The 19,962-nt window shown below is 56.3% G+C and overlaps 1 protein-coding gene across 1 annotated transcript; it reads right to left on the bottom strand.

Annotated features, from left to right (window-relative positions):
- Nucleotides 1–386: 386 nt before the first annotated feature.
- Nucleotides 387–17,249, bottom strand: LOC112949354 (phosphofurin acidic cluster sorting protein 1-like). The gene is made up of 23 exons (XM_026041746.1): nucleotides 17,121–17,249; nucleotides 12,782–12,871; nucleotides 12,419–12,544; nucleotides 12,072–12,234; nucleotides 11,828–11,919; nucleotides 10,735–10,815; nucleotides 9,887–9,946; nucleotides 9,133–9,284; nucleotides 5,272–5,365; nucleotides 4,881–4,952; nucleotides 4,553–4,674; nucleotides 4,308–4,440; nucleotides 4,096–4,200; nucleotides 3,376–3,482; nucleotides 2,907–3,061; nucleotides 2,709–2,819; nucleotides 2,522–2,624; nucleotides 1,877–1,919; nucleotides 1,727–1,769; nucleotides 1,491–1,632; nucleotides 1,092–1,315; nucleotides 790–903; nucleotides 387–690 (listed from the first exon to the last, which is right to left on the bottom strand). Exons 1-23 carry the CDS (start codon nucleotides 17,247–17,249, stop codon nucleotides 575–577), a joined length of 2,577 nt encoding a protein of 858 aa, XP_025897531.1. The 3' UTR covers nucleotides 387–574.
- Between the last annotated feature and the right edge of the window lie 2,713 nt (nucleotides 17,250–19,962).

The following is a 19,962-nucleotide window of genomic DNA, read 5'->3' as shown; positions in this document are numbered from 1 at the left end:
GCTCAGCGCCAGCCACCGGGGCAGGGCTGCTCCAGGGCTGTGCGAGGCGGCGCCACAGGAGCAGGTGGGGGCCCGGGGGGCAGGGTGGGCCCGGCTTGGTGGCAGTGACTGCGGCCTGGCTCCGTGTCTGTCCTCCAGCCCCCTGCCCCAGAGCAAGCCGGTTGGCTCTGGGGCTGGGGAACCGGGCTGAGCCCAGCCCAGCTGGGGCCCTGGCCGGCCACAGAGCTTGCCCTGTAGGTGCCACAAGGGTGAGGGTGGCCCTGAGCCCTTTCCAAGTCCCTCCTAAAGGGTGCCAGCCCTTGCCCTGGGCTGCTGGTGGGGGTTAGGGGAGCGAGGTGCCGTAGCGCCCTGGCTGCCGCTGGAGGGGACCCAGCCCTGCTCTGCTGGGCTCCCCTCCGCAGGTTTTGCTCTAGGAGCAGCAGGGCAGGAGGTATCTCCCTCTGCAGAGCAGGCAGGGGCTGGGCTGCAGCCCCCCCGCAGTGCTGCCCAGCAGAAAAGAGGGGACAGAATCACATCCATCTCTCCAGTTCCTCCTGCATCCCTCTGCCGCTTGCTCCCCRGGCTGCCGTGAGCCTCACACGTTCTTTGAGTAGCCAAAGATGCCCACAGGGAAGTACTTGACGTGCGTTGGCCACTGTGCCGCCAGCTGGAAAAACTTGACATCATTCCACTCCACCCCATCTATGGAGACTAAAAGGACATGACATGGTCAGGAAGAGCTCCGGGACCCAGCCTGGGCTGTCTGGTCTGGTCACTGTGGTCTCTAGGGCTGGTTCCTCCTCTGCTTACCTCTCAACATGGTGTTCTGGTGCTTGGCTGTACAGATGAGGCGTGTGATCCCTTCAATGACTTGGCTTTTGGGCTCCAGGTCCTTCTCCTTTGGTTTCTTGCTCAGGAACATCACTGAAGGGAGCAAGAGCAGATTGAGCAAGGTTGAAATACCCTCACCAGCCCCTAGAGGGGAGTTGCCACCCTAGGGTTGGTCCTCAGCCCTGGCTTGTTCTGGGTTCTCCACGCCTTTTCACAGCAGACCATGGCACCAGGGCTGCAGGGTGTCCAGGAGGTGAGTTTGGGGTGGCAGTGGTGGTTACCTTTCTTATTCTTCTCCTTGGTGACCACAGTCATGGCCATGGTGCTGGGTGGCAGCAGCTCCCCGGTGCTGGGGATGCGGCTGACCTGAAGCGAGCGGAAGTTGCTCTTGAGGGTGTTCTTGATGCCTGTCTCCCGCTTCTCGCCCTCCTTTTTCCTGTCTGCCCCTTGGGTTGTCCAGTAGTCCACTTGCAGTCCCATCACCTCCACGCTGGGGCTCAGGGACCTGGGTGAGACAGCAGCAGTGTGCAGCATGCAGGCACGGGGGTCCCATATTTGCCTCTCTCCTTCCCTGCATCCCGCTATGGGCTGCCCTGGGGGTGGACCCCAAACCGCTTCTGGCCCCCCTCCACCGCTTCTGGCCCAGCACCCAGCACCCCGGTCTGAAGAGGCTCCCTTACCCAGCACCCGAGAGGCCGCTGCTGACAGAGGGCGAGGGCGGCGGGGTGCCCACGGTCTCCTTGCCATAGGGGACTGCTCCGCCGGTGGCTGGCGTCGAGCTCAGCAGGGACGGGGTGCAGATTGTGGCGTCGTCTGAATCCACTAAGGAGGAAGAGTTGGGGGTCAGCGACGCTCCGGCAAGGTCGGGGGGGGCACCCTTGGGTGCTCCCTGCGCGAGCCGCGTGCCCACACTCACCGGAGGCACTGAAGGACTGCTCCACCAAGCCCACCTTCACCACCTGCGTCGAGAGACACGTCAGGCACTGCCCCCAGCCTGGCCCAGGCGCCCCCTCCCCTGCCCTGCCCTGCTGCCTCCCAGCGCCCAACGGCTGCCCCACACACTCACCCCCACAAAGGGCACAAACTTCTGGCACGAGTCCTCGTCAGGGCTGCGGAAGGAAGAAAGGTCGGTTGGGTGCCAGGGGCATCGCCGGGCGCTCCGGCCGCTGCGAGGACCCCGCTCTCCTGCTTTCCCTCCCGCCGGGCCTCCCCGTCCCCGACATGGCAGCACAGTTGTGGCACACCACACACGGAGGCAAGGAGCGGCACCCTCCCCGGTGCCGGGAGAGGGCTCGCATGCAGGAGCGCCGCCCGGCCCCACCGTGGGGCCGCGGCTCCTCCGCACGGCGAGACGAACGCACGGACGCACATGGGGCTGAGGGCGGGCGGGAGGGGAGCAGGGGGGCCAGGCAGCGGCACAGCAAGCACAAGCCAATACCTGATATAAAAATCAAAATACAGACTTCTCTTCCTTGGGTGCCAGAAACCAAGAGAAGGGAGACGTGAGAGCGCAGCTGGAACACGTGTGCCCCCCGCCGCCCCCCACCCCAGCCCACTTGCCACCCTTGGCACTCACTCACTGCCAGGGGGCCGCTGGTGACCGCRGCCCACGTGTGGGGGCAAAGGAGGGTACGGGGCCTCACTTGGCCTGTTCCCCTGCAACACCCGTCCTACGTGAGGTGGAAAAGGCCCCCCCCGCCGCCGCCCTCACCTCTTCTGCTTGTAGGTCAGCATGGCCTCGGAGATGGGCAGCTGGTGCGAGAGGCTGGCCCCGGCGATGAACTGTGCGACGCGGCCGGCGATGTCCACCGTGTCTGCGGGGACAGGGGCAGCCAGGGGCCTGCGGCAGCCCGGCCCCCCGCACCGCGCGGCCACCTCCGCCTGGCCCCGCTCCGCACCTGCGCTCGGCGGCTCGGCGCGGCTGAACAGCTCCCGCCACGCCGTGTCCAGGAACAGGGTGCTGTATTTGTTATCTACTGAGGCCAGGTACTTGGCAAGAGGGTGAGAGCCTGCAGGTGAGAGAGGGGCCGTGTTGGCTCCTGGCCATGCAGCTCCGGACAGTGACAGGGACATCGCTGGCTCGTGGTGGGGCTCACCCAGGGGCACAAGGAGGAAGCGGAGGTAGTTGAGCCAGTCCGGCGTCTTGCTGGCCAGCTGCTCCACGAAGAAGCGGAGGACGACGCTCAGGTAGCTCTGGTCCCCCGCCACGACTACCTTCACTGGGGGAGGCATGTGGGAGTTACAGTTACAGCTGCAAAAGGGAGAGAGAGAGGGAGGAAAAAGCAAGAACGGGAGGAGAACAGAAAGAGAGCAAGAGAGCCTGAAGGGCTCCCTGTGGTGGCCCATGTGTTGGGAGCCCAAGGGTTGCACACAGCAGCGCTCCTGCTGCCCATTTCCAGCTTGCTGTGCACCACAGTGGCTCCCAATTGGTCCATGGAGCTTCTGCCTTCGCTTCCTCTCAGTGCTGTGCCCAAAGGCCTCAGGGTCCCAGCCAGGATCACCCCCATTCCCAGCCCTTCCCTGCAAGCACCAGAAACCGCCAGGCTGGGCCCAAGCCATACTCACTATCGTTGGATGCGGGCAACGGTGGTGTTGAAGGCTGCCTGGATGTCTGCCACGGAGCAGGTTGCGATGACCAGCTGCTTGTGGGCCTGGAGCTGCTCGCTCACGTACTGCCAGCACAGAGAGCAGCGCTGAAGGGGGCCGCGCCGGCAGCGCCAGCCCCCGCCTGCCGCAGCCCCTGCAGCTCGGGCACAGCGGGGCCTCTGCTTGTGCCCCAAGCCCTGCCTTGCTTTCCCAGCACTGCTTCTGGGTGGCAAATGGGGGTGGGAGGGGGTCTCACCAGTGCCATTCGTACCCTTGCACACACACATCCATGGTCATGCTCACTCAGCAGTCGGCTCCTCCGTGCACAGGGGATGCAGGTGCTTGCTGGGGTTTGGGCCATCCCCTCATGCCGGTGGGACAACCCTGCTAGTGCTCAGGGGGAAAGGCAGACCGCACGCTCCCCAGATGACACCTCTTGTGCTTCCTAGGGCTTGCTGGAGTCCTGGGCCTCTGTCAGGGTATCCCACATAGCCCCGCCCGGCGCAGTCAATGGCACCCAGCACCAAGCAGCAGGGCTACGCGCTGCATTTTGTCAGCTGCCTGTTCCAGGACTGCTGGGGGCAAGGTGCTAGGGAGGATGAAGCAGTGCGGGAGTGGGGCAGCCTCTCCTCACAAGTGCCAACAGATGGGCAACCTGTTCTGGAGTTGCCCTACCCCCAGCCTCCTGTGCCCGCTCACCTGCCCTTGCCACTCAGAGACGTTCACCAGCACAATGCTCTCTGGCAGCTGCTCATCTGAAACCAGGATCTGGTTCAGCTGATCATAAACAGACTTGCGGGGCACCTACAACACCAGCACCGCCATCAAGGTGAGCCCTGGCACACTGCCCTGGCCGCTGTGGCCAGCTGCAAGGCCTGGGGGAGCTGCGAGGGAGGCTGCCAGGGCCTGACCTGGGTGCTGTGCCACGAGTCAGGAGAGCTCTCGCTGTCCAGGCTGCTGGTGCGGCCGCCCTGTCCCTTTGAACTCTGCCGGTCTTTCACAGAGGTGCTGCGGGGCCGCCACAGCTGCTTGCTCTCCGTTTTGCTGCAAGGGAGAAGCAGGAGAGGTGATACTGTGCAGGCGGGCAGCCCATCCGCACCGCCCCCATCCCCTTCAAGGGGGCTGCCACAAAAGCCGCTTTGCGGAGCCCCCTCACCTGGGTGACACGGCGCCGGGCAGCTCAGCTTTGACGCCGGGGCCCAGCCTGTCTGTGCTGCCCTCGCGTGGCACAACCTCTGGGGGGGGCAGCCGGGGACAGGGCTCCTCCGTGGTCAGCTCCTGAGGGTGGCACACAGGCACATCACGCAGCGGCTCTCGCAGGTGACCGCGCGCAGGACCGGGCCCGAAGCCTTGCGGGGAGCTGAGGCTGCAGGGCCTCCAGCAGGCACGTCCTGCCCAGCCAGCTGCGCCTGCTCCCGGCCCTGCCGCGCTCCTGCCCCGGGCGCTCATCCGCCCAGCTCTCTCCCAGCCCAACCGGGACTCACCACCGCGGGCACCTCCGTTCCCGGCTCCTCCTGCACGCGCAGCGCTCCCGGCTTCCACTTGTCCGCCTCGCCCTGAGGGACAGCGGGCAGGGTCAGAGTGGGAAGAGTCGCCCCGAGCAGGGCGGCTGCCAGCGACCCGCACCCTCCGGGCAACCCGGCGCAGCCCCGCGGCTGCCCCTCCCGGCGCTGCCAAGGCCCCCCTGCCTTGTCAAGAAGGCCATCGCTACCTGCCTGCCTGCGCTGGGAGAAAGAAGAGGAAAGAATGGAAGGAGCAGCCCCAGGCCAGCACTGCTAAGAGGCCTGGACATGGGGCAGGGCTGCAGGCACTGGGGGATGCTGGGCTGGATGGGGCGGGAAGGGGCCGAGAGGCAGCGGTGCCGGTGTAACTCACAGGGCTGCCCGAATCTCGCTCCTGCCCTTTCTGGCTGTGCAGACTGCCGATCTCAGTCTGGGAACCAGAATGAGAGACTCCCTCAAAGAAACGCCTGCAGAGAAACAGACAGACGGACGGACGGACAGACAGATGGGAGAGAAAAAGGCAGGAATAAGAGAGGAACAAAGTCACCGGGATTTCCCAAGTGAAGAGCCCCACAGAGAGGCCCTCCCCTGCAGCACCCCCAGGGACATGGGGATGGACACGCATGTGACTACGCAGGATGCCTCCTGCCAGGCTGCCAGCCCCATGCACCGCGGCCCTACCCAAAGACAACTCCAAAAGTGGCCCAGGGGAGCCTCAGAGCCAGCAGCGCTTCCCCTCTCAGGTTATCCCTTGCCCCCACAGGCGGGCTGAGGAAGCACCGTGCCCATCATGCTGGTGCCCTGTCCCTGCTAACACCACAACTCCAACACACTGCTGAGCCCCTCTGCCCCTGCCAGGGCACCACGGCCTCGGCAGACCTGCACTGCATCCTCCTGTCCTCCTCCTGCACAGAGATCCAGCCCTTGAGTTGCAGCTGCTCAGAGCAGGGACCCCCTTGGGACATCATGTCCTCCAAGGACCCCTGCACACTCCATGGTGGGGCTTGAAGACAGGTCTTTGGGCAACCAAGTAGGCTCTACCAGGAGGGGCTGCAGCAGCTCTGCAACGTGTGGCTTCCCCGAGTTGCACTTTGCTCCCAGGAAAATCTTCTCCCACATATCTTGGTGTGTAGATGGGCTTCCTGGCCTGTAGCTTTCCCGGGTCACAAATGTGGGGAATGAAGCAGCTCTTYTGCTAGGACACTGGCAGAGCTTCCATTCTTTTCTATTTTCTCCATCTGCACATATTTTCAGTTTTCTGCAGGATGCCTACAGACTTCCGAAAATCTTAGCTGTCCCTCTTAGTTTCTCTGTAACATATTTCCTCATCTGAACAGCATGCTGTGCCACCAGGCACAACAGTGCTTTGCGTTTATTGTTCCTATGAGGATGTTTCATCTCAGTAAACGACGGCTCCAACTGCAGAGCAGTTCTTCAGCAGCAACATTTATCTGATGGCTGGGATGAGATTTTTCCCTCGTTGACTCCATAACCAGCTACTTCACGATGTTTTTATTTACTAAAACTACACATGTAGTGCGAGCCTTGTGCCCCGAGAGAACATTCTCCCCAGGTCACAAAAGGACAACTGAGGTCTCCTATTCTTACTGTATTTCTGCTCTCTCTGCCTCTTCCATCTCCATTAGACCATTACAAGGTCACCACCTTACATAGTCGTTATTCTACCCTTGTCCTTGCCCACTCAGCAATTTCAATTCATATTGGCTATGAGAAAAACTTCTGAGGAATACATTAACTTCTACTTAATCTGCTCAGGACATGACATCCCTGGTGCTAAGAGCACCTCAGAAAAAGAGATGATCTTTGAGCTGCTCCCTAACAGGCTGAGTTCTGGCTCTAGCTGCACCACTGTGCAGGGGCACTCCACAACTACAGGGCTCCACGGTCACTTTAAGGGACATTTCTTTGCTCCAAAGGTTGCTGGTCCATGCCAGGGCACTGGCCTCTGCTCGCCCTGAAGGACCACCTGAATATCCCTACTGCAGAGAGCTCCATGGGATCTTGTGAGGTTGTCTATCTCAATAAAAAATCTGAAGTGAGGAGCACATCCTGAATTTTAGGACTATRTTGGAAAGTCAACTCCAGCTTCCTCAGGCAATCAGGGTGCAAAAGCTATCTGGAATATCAGGACTAATATTAAGGAACTGYGCACCCAGCTCTCACATCAACCTGGAGATACAGACTCAATAAACAAGGATTCACATATGCACTACACTGCTAGAAACGACAACACCAGAGAACAAACGAGGCTCAGGACACTTTATGAACAGACTGAAAAGCAGCCCAGAGCTAAGGGCAGGGGAAGCACCTTTCTAGAAGGTTTTCCCAGTGAGCAGACATTTGTGTGAAAGGACATCGGGAAACAGCACTATGAGAGTGGGTCATATTTAAACACTCTCAACAGACCTTTCCTATCACAGGGTCACAGAATGGGACCCCTAAAGATCATCTGGTGCAACCCCCTGCTCCAGCAGGGACACCCAGAGCACGGGGCACAGGGCGGCATCCAGGTGGGTCTGAAAGATCTCCAGAGCAGGAGACTCCACAGTCTCCCTGGGGAGCCTGTGCCAGGGCTCTGGCACCCTCACCAGAAAAAAAGTTCTTCCTCACAGGGAGATGGAACTGCCTGTGTTTTAATTTGTACCTATTACCCCTTGTCCTSTTACTGGCCACCACCAAGAAGAGTTTGGCCCCTTCCTCCCTACATTCTCCATTCAGATACTTAGACACATCAATCAAATCTCCTCTCAGTCTTCTCTTCTCTAGGCTAAACAGGACAAGCTCACTTAGTCTTTCCTCATACGAGAGATGCTCCAGTCCCTTAAATGATCTTTGTAGCTCCACACTGGAGCCTCTCTAGAAATTCCACATCCCTCTTGTACTGGACAGCCCAGAACTGCAATCAATACTAGGACAGTTCTCCTCCCTCTGCACRTGTCCTATTTTTCTAGACTGAATTTCACCAGGTAGGTAATTGCTCAGTGCTTCCTATAAAACCTTGCTGAAGAGGAAAGGCCTCGCACACTTCACACTCCCCTGCTGACCTCCCTCCTCTTCTGGAAACATCAGCTCACTTCCAACCTTCACATTTGGGGCTTCAACCTGTTGTCCGTCCACACAAGGATCTTCCTCATTCTTCCCTGGGGCATCCTTAAAGCCTTGGGTGCCAGAGCACGTGAACCTCCAAGCAGCTCTCCCTTGCTCACACTCTTGCTATCTTCTTCACAACAATTTGTGCACTTGAGGGACACTTGACTTCTCTTTAGGTTCCTATCTACTTCTCAGTGCTCTGAGGGGTCCATGAATCCAGTAGATTTCATTTCAAGCAGTTTGCCTGGGGCAGATCAAGTCTGCTATTCCCCCTCAATACCTTCAGCAGGAATTCAAACTGATTCAAACTGTACTTAAATGCTGAACTAGAGGAAAAAAATAATGACAAAGAAGCTCGGCTAGGAGAGACTCAGGGCAAGTAAGGCAGCCAAGCAGGAGATGATAAAGGGATATGCATCTGACTTTCAAACAAAATGTGGGTGAGTTTCTCACAAAAGGTTCCGTTTCTGATGGAAACTGAACAGCCATAAGCAGAGAAGCCAGGTGAACTTGGATCGTGTGGGAGAAGAGCCTGGTTTCGCTGCAGTATCCACTGGGGACCGCTGTGCCAAGGCGRCAGCGCATGGCTGGGCAAGTCAGGCCACTGGCTGGGCACTTTGGGAGTGGGATAGGGGACATCACCCACTGTCGATGGTTGTGTGGATGGGGAGACGGCATGCAGGTCCTGCAGGGACAAAGGGACCAGCCCGAGCACAGAAGGGACAAGGTACTCAGAAGATGGAGATGCTTTGGTGTGGAGACCCTGAAAAGGCCAGGGCTGTTAGCAGAGAGGAGATGTAAAAGCTTAGAATGTAAGCTCACTTAGATCAAGTAGACACTCTTCCAGCAGGCTAGGAAGGGTGTCAGATGTGAGGGAATGAGACTAAAAATGACAAAAGGCAGCTTTAGTTGGGAGGTTTCATTTTTTTAAGCAGAGCATGCAAGTGTTTGGTGGTTTTGAGGTGAAAAGCTCAGAGATGCCAACACAGGAAGGAACTGCTGGTGAGTATGGAAAAAGAGGGAATAGTGCCTGCATTAGCTCAAGCAACAGACAAGTGTTGGGGGACGTTTCTCCAGGTTTTCTAGACTGTAAGGTTGGTCTGTGGCTCCCTGCAACACCTACCTCAAGGTGGGCTTAGGTGTGCTGTGCACACTCTCGTTGTCCTCAATCTCTGGGCCACTGTCACTGTTATTGCATTCCTCCAGGCTGTCATAGAGCAAGCCCAGGTCTTCCTCTACCTCTTGAGTCTGGTCCACAGGGTCAGAGTCTAGGACCTGTGGTACCAATTCAGAGGAAAAATGGATGGAGTCACCCTGCAGTCAAGGCCAGGCAAGCATACACTCCCTCCCAGCCCTGAGGCCCACCACTTCTTCCCCCTCAAATTCCTCCAAATCCAGCTTGTGGCAGGAGCAGGTGACATTGTCATTATGGTACCCACACTCAACTATAGTCAGGACATCTGGGAGGACCTTTGCTGGCTATGTTTTCACTCGACACACTCTCAGCCAAGCTACCCCTGCATTTGTGTTCATGTCTGCTTTCAGCAGTGAATAGGATGAGTGTGGCTCTTGCGATGCTAGCTCTCCAATGCAAACCAGTATCCCTTCTCCCTGAGCCTCCCTCTCCAGGCAGACTCTCTTGGAAGGGGTTTTTGATTTGCAAGCAAGGCTCAGAACCGTCTTCTCAAGGTCTTGAGAAGAGGCTAAATCTGTGCCAAGTTTCACGTCATCTTTGGCGACAGGCTGTCACCATCACATCCCCTTTTGCAAGCACCCCCGAGCACCTGCCCTGCACTCCCCATGAGCTGGAGGCAGTTTCTGGCATCTAAACATCTGCAGGTGATACCGACAGGTGGGGCAGGGTTCCTGCTTCTTACCTCCTCTGTCACTTTAAACCTCTTAAGCAAAGCCACAAATTTCTGCTTAAAGTTTGGTTGCTGAAAGAAATAAAAGAGAAAGAGTGTGTGTGAGAGAGAGAGAGAGAGGAGATCACCAAAACTATCAAATCTAGTTGTAAGATGACTAAAGTTCTACCCAAACTGCTCTCCTTAACAGCCTGCTGGCCCTTTCCTGAATCCACCGACTCCAAGTCAGATATGATCTCCCCAGCTTCTTAAATTTGCTGCTGGAGTTGGACTAAACCCAAGCTCTGCTGGAAGCCGCTGGATCTGGCCACAAGGGAGGCTGCTGGGATTCAGACTCTCTCTGCTGCAGTCCAGAATAGTGTTTTCTCTCCTTTTAAACTCCGCTTCACCCCAGACCATATAGTTGAGGAAAGCTGGGAAGGAACTCCAAAAGAATCTGCCTCGGGACATACAAGGCCGAGGGGCATGAAGACAAAAAGATATTTGRAGAACCAGGGGCTCACCCCTTCTGTTGGCAGGCAAAAGGGCTGCTAGTGATCCAGCTTTCCTCATGCCTGCCTTCTGCTTCCTCAGGGAGGGCAAAAGGAGAGACTATGTCAGAGCAGGGAGTCAAAGATGTGTTGCACACAGAGCATCTACGCAAAGTCAAACTAAACACAGTAGGGGTCACAAGCTAGAGCATGGCTTGAAACAGTCTGCTCTTGTGTATGCTGGGACAAGGGAGGGCTCAGAGCCTTCGGAACTGCCTGCCAAGGGGGAACAGGCTGACAATCTACATCTGCTTCCATATGTTCTCTGCAAGAAGGGCAGGAAGTCAGTTCCTTCCATTTCTTTGAATATGATAGAAACACTGATGTTACTCGGGTCATAGAGGTGGTTCGGATCATTTTCCTCCGGGCCTTCTTGGTTTTTCTCAAGTCGTCCTCTTCATCAAAAAGATCCTGCAGGGGAGAAGCCACAGCACACCAGAAGCACTCATAATTCACAGAGCAGCAACTCCTGGCAGTGTCCCACCCAACATTTGCCTCCCATTTGGAAACAGCTGGGGGCCTACTCTGCTTCCAGAGTCTTGCTGCTCCCTTCCCCACCTCTCTCCAAGCACTTCCTTCCTCCTCCTTGGCATCCTTCCACCAAAAACCTTTTTATCTATCACTCTTGTCCCCAGGTCCCTCCAGGTAAATGTGTGCCACCAACGCTCGTAGGAGAGGTAAGAGTCTTCTGCACACAGCTCTTCCTATAACCTAAACCTCCTTCCCCACTCACCAGTGTCCCCACAGCCCTTGTGCTGCTCTCCTGTCTCCTCTTTCCAAAGTTATTTCAGAGGGTGCAGCACAAGAACGTCTCTTCAAGGATCAGMCTCACTGACACACACAGCTCCCAGGGACATGGAGTCACAGCATGTTAGCCAAGTATAATGTGGCAGGTAATGCAGAGGGCCCTGAATGGCCCAGGGTGCCTGATAGAGGCTTTTATTATTGGTCTTAATTGCAGGCACCACAAGAGGACAGGAAACTGCACAGGCGTAATTTTTTCAAAGGACTGGGGTGGGTTTGCCATCTCTGACCATTTTCAGATCCAGTTTGTATCTCTTCCCAAAAGTTCTGCTCTCTCTCCAAGAGAGGGCAGCTCAAGACAACCTCCACTCTGTGCTCACAGGAAGAGACAGTCAGTGGTACCAGGTGGAAGGGGCTCAGCAGTGGTTTTATTCTGCAGACAAGAGAGGACTCATAAAGGTCCTCCAAACACACCACTGCTCTCCAGAGCCTCGACCCCAGCATGGGTCTGACAGTGGTTCTTTCCCATTGTTAAAATATTTTGTTTTTCTGTTTCCTGATACCATGACAAACATTTGAATGGAAGATGAGAGGGCTCAGGGTGATGAAGACCCTCCATCTGTACTCCCTGTCCCAGGGTAGGGGTCACAACATGAGCTTCTCTGCTAGGTCTCCTTACCTGGCCCTGTACAGCATCATCACTGGCTTCCTGCTCTGAGGAGAAACTATCATCCTCTTCTTCAGAGTAGTTATCGATGTCTGGGGAGCGATCTGAGAATAGACAGTGCAGCATTTCCACAGACTGACACCTGGCTCCAGAAACATGCTCACTATTGCTGGCAGGTACTTGGAGACACGCTCCGGCATCCACCATGTCCTGGCCCAAACCCTTGCCCGCAGGTCTGTGACGAACATTAACACACCTGAAGCTTTGATTTTAGGACCAGAAGGGACGCTCCCATCCTCATGATCAATGGGCTGGCTAGACAGAGAATAGATGCTGATTTCRGCCACCCGGATGTTCACGTCTTTCATGTTGCTGTGGAGGCCCAGCAGCTGCCCTCCATCAGTTGGGTGCTGCATCACCTGGGTGGAGAAACAAGCCTTCTGCCAGGGGGACAAGGAGGTGTCTAGCAGCCTATCCCCTCAGCCTCAAGGCTGGCTGACAAACCACGGGGCTGAGAACAGCGGGTGCCCTCCAGCCCAGCAGCCCCGGAAGGCCCAGCTCCCTGCCCAGCAGGGCACGGGGAGGCCGTGCCAAGCCCCTCACCTCAGCCATGTTGATGATGCCCACTGCAAGGGTCTTGTAGCCCAGGATTGTGCGGTTCTTGTACCTCTTCCTCCGCTGCAGCATGATCTGCAGTTTATTGCCATCTCTCTTGAGRAAGTGTGGGTACTGGGGAGGGAAATCACAGGGAGATGGCAGCATATAGGGACTCTTCCTTGAGGTCAATGGACAGTAGGGTGTCATCAGCCAACCTCTGAAGTGCCTCTCAGAGGGCACCAGTACTCCTCATCCCCCTCCAAGCAAAACCACCCCCTAAAGCAGCTGCAGCAGCTGGCCTGCAGCAGGTCTCTTCGCTGTCACCATCTGAGCAATGCCAGCAAGCCAGGGGAACGTATTGCGAGATACCTGCAGCGAGAACGTCAGCTCCAGCTCTGTCTCCATCAGGCCGCCTGGTGGGAGGACATATTCGTTGGATCTCAGCACTCGCTTGGAACCCTGCAACAAGATTGAGATGCTCTGCTAAGCCAGAGCATCTTGGCCACAGACTCGGCTGCACAAAAGGCATACAGCAAATGGTGACTGCAACCCACAAGRAAGAACCGGTGCCTTGTTTCAGTCCGGTTTTGTCTTGCAGAGCCACCTGACGCACTCAAGTTAGTTCCACAAAAGCCTGTAGGTTCTCCTGTGCTGCTTACACTTTTCCCTTTTCTTCCATCCCATCTTTGCTACTTCTTTCCAGGGCTTTGCAGCTTACCCCAAAGATTCAGTCTTCCATCAAGCCACACATACTGCTGCAGTTATTCTTCCCAAAGACTCTTCCCGCCCCCCCAAGAGCAGAGTACAGCAAGGGAAGGCTGAAAACAGCCTGTGTTGTGCATCCAGTGCAGGGGGTTTTCGTGACTGCTGCAACCCTGCACAGGAGTGTCACTCACCATCAYGGGAGCTACACACACAGCTCTGGGCCTAGGCTGTGGCCCTCAGAGCAACACCGATGTCCCTGCACACAGCACGGCACGGGACACACACTGGTTTCAGGCACAGCAGGGGGAGAAGCAGTGGAGATCCCTGGACTGGAGCACTCCTTAGGTCCAGGCCAGTGGTGCATGGATGCAGGGACCCGGTATACATGAGCAGAAGCCGCAAGAGCTGCGTCAGTTCTGCTGGAAAGAGAGAAGGCTGCAGAAGGACTGAGCTCTGGCCAAGGGAAGTAGCCRGCTGCTGGAGACAAGGCCACCCCGCAAAGCCCTGGGGGACTGCTCCAAGGCCTGGACTGCTCTGCCTGGGACCTGCACGTTGACTGAAGCRGGAGAGAACTGCCCTTATCCTTTGCTTCCTGAGGCAGAAGAGCAAGATGAGACTGAACAGAAAGCAGAGCAGGGAAAGTCGCGAGCCTGGCCCATGGCAGATGGGGAAGCCAGGGAGCTGGAGTGGATGTTTTGTGGCAGATGTCCCTGCAAGTCCTGCTTGCAAACCAGCTAAAAGCCCTGGGAAGGGAGAGGGGAGGGACTGCTCCTGCCACCCTGATACTGGGCACCAGCACAGGTGCTGGGAGGACACTGGCCATGCCAGATCAAGCAGTAACTCAGAGACCATGAGAAAAGTCAGCAGCAGCATGCAGAGCTGAAGCAAGAACCGAGGCTCCTCCTCRGTTACACATCAGGCCAAAGCAGTTAGCAAAGCACAGCCCAGAAGTCAACTAAAGGAGCATTTGGAGACAAAACAGCTCATTAAATATCAGCAGCAAATTTAGTTAATTAAGGTGGAATTGGAACTGATCGGGCAGGAGTGATAAATACTGCAGAAAGATGACACACAAAGTATGAGCGAGGTGGGAGCAGAAGACCGTGAGAACACTTCCCAAGTACGTCAAGGAATGAAAAATCCAACTCCTTGTGGGGCACGGGGCTGGGGCAGAAGCAAGGCTGGCAGCAGCAAGCACAGACAAGGCTTGGACCACCTTGTAGCACAGGCCTTGGTCCACCACACAGGACCTCTGTGCTGCACCGGGGGCTGCACCCGAGTCACGAGCCCCATCCCTGCAAGCAGCTGCCGCAGGGGGGGCCCATCCCTCCCACGGCACCATCACAGGAGCCACAAGGTCTGCGAGCACCGGGACGAGCTGTCCTCCGTTGCGGCCTCTGGCCGTGGCTCCAGATCAGGCGTCTCTGAACTACAGGAAGAGCCTCTGCCAAGTAAACACAGATAAGCAGCCAGGACCATTTTCTGCACCTTTACGGAGCCACGCGGCACATCTGGCTCTCTTAATGCCACGTTGAACTGTACACAGTAGGAGACACTCTATGACATCTCTACGCCRTCAAAACAAATAACTCAGGGTAAAAAGAGGTTTAAAAAACACTCCAGGGATGCAAGAGTTCTCTTCTCACAGTAGTCTGGATTTAACCTCCCTGGATGTCACTGATTTAGGACATTCGTTACTCAATTTACCTTTGGGAAACAGGACAAGGCATATTAGAACTTTTCTCCGTGATGAATAACTACATTAAGTAGACATAAAAATCTTCCCTTAACCCTTTGTCAGAGGTCTTTTTGGATGAAGGAGCAGATGACAGCACATACAACATTTGGAAATTATCCTTTAAGAGCAGAAGGGCTTTATCACGGTGAGGAGAGCAGATATTCTAGACAGGCTTACACCATCCTCCAAGTCATGTACATTCATCTAATGGATTGTCTCCATAGGGAGGGTGGCCACCTTCATCCAAGATCCACCAYCAGGCAGAGTCACAGCTCTATTTCCATGCAATTTGCCCTTGAGAGCAGCAACTTCCCAAGAGGCCTTACCTCAGCTCAGTAAAGCTAAGAGAAAACCTAGCTGTCCTTTCTGCTAGAGCCCAGTTCCCTCCTTTGGAACTTGCAGGTCCTCAACAAACTACACGTGTCTTCTGCTTCCACTCAAAAGGAGGAGATGGCAACACTCACCAGGGAGCCTTTAAACAGCTTCTCCCTAGCATGACTCATTCAGTAGCCAGGAGAGGCACAAGAGGAATGGCCCCCGCTGCGGCCACGCCGTAGGCAGCCTTGCTGGTWCTGCCTACAACTCCCATCTGCCTTCCAGGACGGCTCGGCAGCCGGTGAGGCAGGCACAAGCAGATCAGCGAGGCACACTGATCCATCTTACACCCACGGTGAGCGGCAAGCTGCAGGCTGGTGTGGGCAGAAACCTACTCCTCCAATTCCCTTCAGCTTTGCGGGAGCCTGTGCGTGCAGGTGGCCACAGGCACGTGGCCCCACAGAGAAGAGGTGAGCATGGGCCACTCAAGGTCCTCACCGACATGACTTGAGTGTCAAGGAAAGCAGAGTAGCCCACATGGTCTCATGCTGAGGCTGGTTGACCTCTTGCAACAGCAGGATACAGGGTCGGGCCCATGGCAAGAACAGGGGGATGCAGCTGGAAGAGCCAGGTTGGGCAGCTTCTCACACAGCCTCACGTTTGCAGCGTGTGAGGGACGATGTAGCTGAGGACGCACGCACACGGCCCACGGCAGCTCCAGTGTAACAGGGGGCTGCAAGGAGCCCCCAGGGAGGAAGAGGAGCATGCACAGCCCAGGCAGCTAGTAGTAACAGGAACAGAGCAGCAGCCCGATGTGCCCACCTGCACAGGAGCCCCTGGCACCCAGATGGTTTCCAGCAGCCACCCTCAGCTGTCAGCACCAACCTCAACTGCTCTCTGGCTTCTAGGGGTCAGCAGCTCTCCCCTGCCCAAGTTGTTTCCTCAGCAATAARGGGTGAGGGGGTCTCAGAGGGCACAGCCCAGAGCTTTCAGCTCTCCAAGAGTGGCATGCACATCATCTCCCGATGACATAAATCATGTACGTAGCAATGGACAGATCTAACCAACCGCATGTGAACCACAGGGTCCTGCTCTTCCTCCCCCTCCAAACTTCACATTTTTCACATTTCACTTACAGACTCTCCTATGCAAGTGAATCGGGGCTGCCACGAAGGCAAATGCCAGCTCCCCGAGCTCCATTAATACATCAGCTTCCAGCGCTTATCCGGGATTTAGCTTCTAATGTGTGCGGCACAAAGAGCTCGGCAGGAGCACAAAGCCGCTGAGCTCCCACCCCGCGGTGCTTTCAATGGGATCAGCATCTTTGCTGCCAGCTGACAAGAACGAAGAAAGGGCAGGGGCAGCACAGCTGGGCCGGGGCAGCCACACCAGGGACACGAGAGGCACTTCGCCTCCTTGCTGTGCTCTGGCAGGGGGCGAAGAGGTGGCCCTGCCTATGGGGGGTCATCTCTTCCCCACTGCCAGTGGGAGGCAGGATGGGGACAAAGAGCCTCTCCGCTTGAGGAGAAAACTCATCCATGTCCCTTCTGGCCAGGACTGGCAGAGGTGCCTTTCCAGGGGGAAGCACACAGAGGAAGGGAGGGGACAGCAGAGGACATGGCAGGATCACGCGGAGTACAAAAACCAAAGCCGAAGTCACCTAAGGAGGTGCTCCATCCTTTTCCCAGCCCTGCCACCCTCCCCTCTTCCCACCCTTCCCCCACGGGCACGGAGGCAGAGGACGCTGCCAGAAGCCTCTAGCTGCTGAGTGGGGCCACGGACCAGGGAGCCGGATGGACAGGGGCCGTTGAGCTCCCAGCAGCAGCTCCGGAGGTGGCAACTGCCTCAGGCACCCAGGGAGCCCTCGATCCCACAGCCGAGGTCGAATCCCGCTACGGGCCAGCTCCGGGCAGTAGCTGCTGCTCCCGGAGAGCAAGGAGAGGAGCCTACCTGGATCTTCACAGCGATGAGCACGGAGCTCAGCTCCTTGTCCAGCTCTTTCAGCACCGTGAGCTTCTTCAGGCGCAGACTGCAGAGCCTGTAAGACAGAGAGAAGGGGATGCATTCAGGTACCACCATCCCGGGGGCCCTGCTGCATGGCAGCCGGCACTCGGAAGACAGCCTGRCTGCTCAGCCCAGCCGCAGGCACAAGCAACGCGGGCATTCACGCGCCGCCGAAGCAGCCCATCAGGAAAAGGGGGAAAAATAAATAAATAAAAAAGAAAAAAAAAAAAAGAAAGGAGGAAAATTAACAGAGCTAAAGCAGGCTTAAAGGATTAGCGTACAACAGGAAGTCCAACARCAGCCCATGTGGTGGAGAGATCCTTTCCCAAGTAGGGCTGGTGCCAGCTCTGCTTAAATCTACCTTGGTCACAAGTGCTGTTTATTTATAAACCAAAGCACTTAAATCCACTCTTATCCCAAGACTTAGTTAAGGGAAATGCTCGCATGCAGACAGGGTAACTCAGCTGCTCCCCTGCCCAGCCCTATGCAGAGGTGGCAGCTGCAAGGCAGCAGCCCCATGGGCAGCATCGTGCAGCTTCAGGAGGCTGCGGGCAGCACGGCCAGAAAAATCCTCCCAAGTAGGCAGAGGCATTAGGGAGAGGAGATGCATTTGYCACTCTGCATCCCACCACTGCCCTTGGCAAGATGCCTCTGTGCCCCTTTGCCCTGCCTGAAGGAGAGGATGAGCCCCGTCACCTAAGCCAGGAGCCAGATGCAGGGAGCCTGGCCAAGGAAAACTAGGCCACCTCCAGGACAGGGAGGACAAGGCGTGCCGGAAAGCCCAGGGACACCAGGCACATGTTGGTTCCTAGGAGGAGCTCTACTCAGTAGCCTCTGCTCTGCGGTCAGTGGAGACAATTTCATCCCACAACGAACGCTATTTGCAAACCCTTGATGCGACAGCAGGGAAGCCCAAGATGCCAGAGGGGCCAGTGACATCCTCTGAGTGGCGCTGGCTTCTTGCTGGCTTTTGCTATCGTGCTCAGGCATTAAATTTGCTTATGAATCCTGACCTGCACGCTCACGTAACGGTTTCTGAGCATCTTTAAGAGAGAGAAAGACAGATACAAGGTGCTTGGCTCAATCCTGAAGAGCCTTGACCCTCGGAAACGATGCCTTTGGGCAATAACAACGTAAACAGCAGCAACAGGGTCCTTGCAGGAGCGACACACTCCTGCTAGAGGGCACAAGGCTGTGGCCAGAGCCTGGACACCCCAGGCYGTGGGAGATGCCCCCGAGATTGGCCATATAGCCATACAGCTCCTCTCCAGCAGTGGTGGCCAGCAGCACAGAAACAAGACATGAGCAGCACGATACTGCCCAGAAGTTCCTCTCTACCCCAGCCATCCAAAGTCAAGGTCTGTATTGCCCGTATCACCCTTTAGCATCACGACATAGATGCTACAAGCTCCACAGCTCAGTTGCACTGTGTTGTGTCATCTACCAGCACCACAMTATGAACCTTCAGGACTGCTGCCACCTCTGATGCAAACTAAGCTTATCAGCCTCTCCAAACCTCATTCCCCTGCGGAGACCTCTTGCACCCCTGCAGCAATTGCCTAGAGTTCCATTCCCATTAAGGGTCCATAATCCCCTTCACCCTTCCCTGAACCTTTTCCAGCTCTCTTCCAGCCTGTTTAAAATGGGAGGGAAGAGGGAGAGCTAGAATTTCCCATCCCACAAATGCATGCTCCCCTAGGTTGGTTGGTTTGTTCACAAGGCCATAATTGTGTTTTCTGATAAGTGGGCTCCACACTGCACAGAAGTAGCTCCTGGAGCTCAGCTCCATGAACCATGACCCCACTGACACAGAAACACCAGGGCTGCCACAACAGCCAGTAGGGCCGCGGCCTCTGGCACTGGAGAGGTTTCAGTTCCCAGGGAATTACAGAGATAAGGCCCAGGAAGACGGGGCCCTGCAGGTAGCTACAGCCCCCTTTCCTAACTGCTATGACTGTCCCCAGCCCTGCAGAGTCTTTTTCACAGCCTCGTGTCCAGGTTATCTCCCTACAACAGGTCTTCTTCCAAAGGGTTCCTGCCTGGGCRGCACACTAAAGGGGATTCCGCACCACTGGTTGAACTGTTCGAGAGACCTGTTTAGACCTGTTCGTGAGRCCTGTTTGAGGGCCTGTTTAGCTTGGAGAAGAGAAGGCCGAGAGGGAATCTGATTAACAGGTAAGTTCATAATATAAGTTCATGAAGGGGGAATGTAGGGAGGAAGGGGCCAAGCTCTTCTCAGTGGTGGCCACTGACAGGACAAGGGGCAATGAGTGTAAGTTGAAACACAGGCAGTTCCACCTCCATGTGAGGAGGAAYTTCTTTCCTGTGAGGGTGACAGAGGCCTGGAACAGGCTGCCCAGGGAGGCTGTGGAGTTTCCTTCCCTGGAGGTCTTCCAAACCCGCCTGGATGCCGCCCTGTGCCACATGCTCTAGGTGCCCGTGCTTGAGCAGGAAGGTTGGACTAGATGATCTCTAGAGGTCCCTTCCAACCTTAACTGTTCTGTGATTCTGTTCCTTCATTTCTGATCCTCACAGGCCAGAAAGCCCACTCCAGACAGACAGCAAAGCCACAGTTGCTCTTGTCTTCCTTGGCAGTCCACTCCTAATCACATTAAATGCCATGGCTTCACGCAGTATCTCCCAGGGCTTGTGCATTTATTGGGTATGTCCCACTTGGCTCAACCTTGGCAGAGCTCTTTCATCTCTGGGCAGAACTCAGTAGAGTTTTGGTGTAGACAGGGACTTGCCTGCGCTCAAGAAGTCCCCCTCGAGCAGCCAAGCCGCGCTC

This window comes from Nothoprocta perdicaria, unplaced genomic scaffold (assembly GCF_003342845.1).
Source record: "Nothoprocta perdicaria isolate Ctin4 unplaced genomic scaffold, notPer1 scaffold_290, whole genome shotgun sequence".
Lineage (NCBI taxonomy): Eukaryota > Metazoa > Chordata > Aves > Tinamiformes > Tinamidae > Nothoprocta > Nothoprocta perdicaria.
Note: the sequence above shows the minus strand (reverse complement) of the source record. Positions and strands in the feature narration are given on the sequence as shown.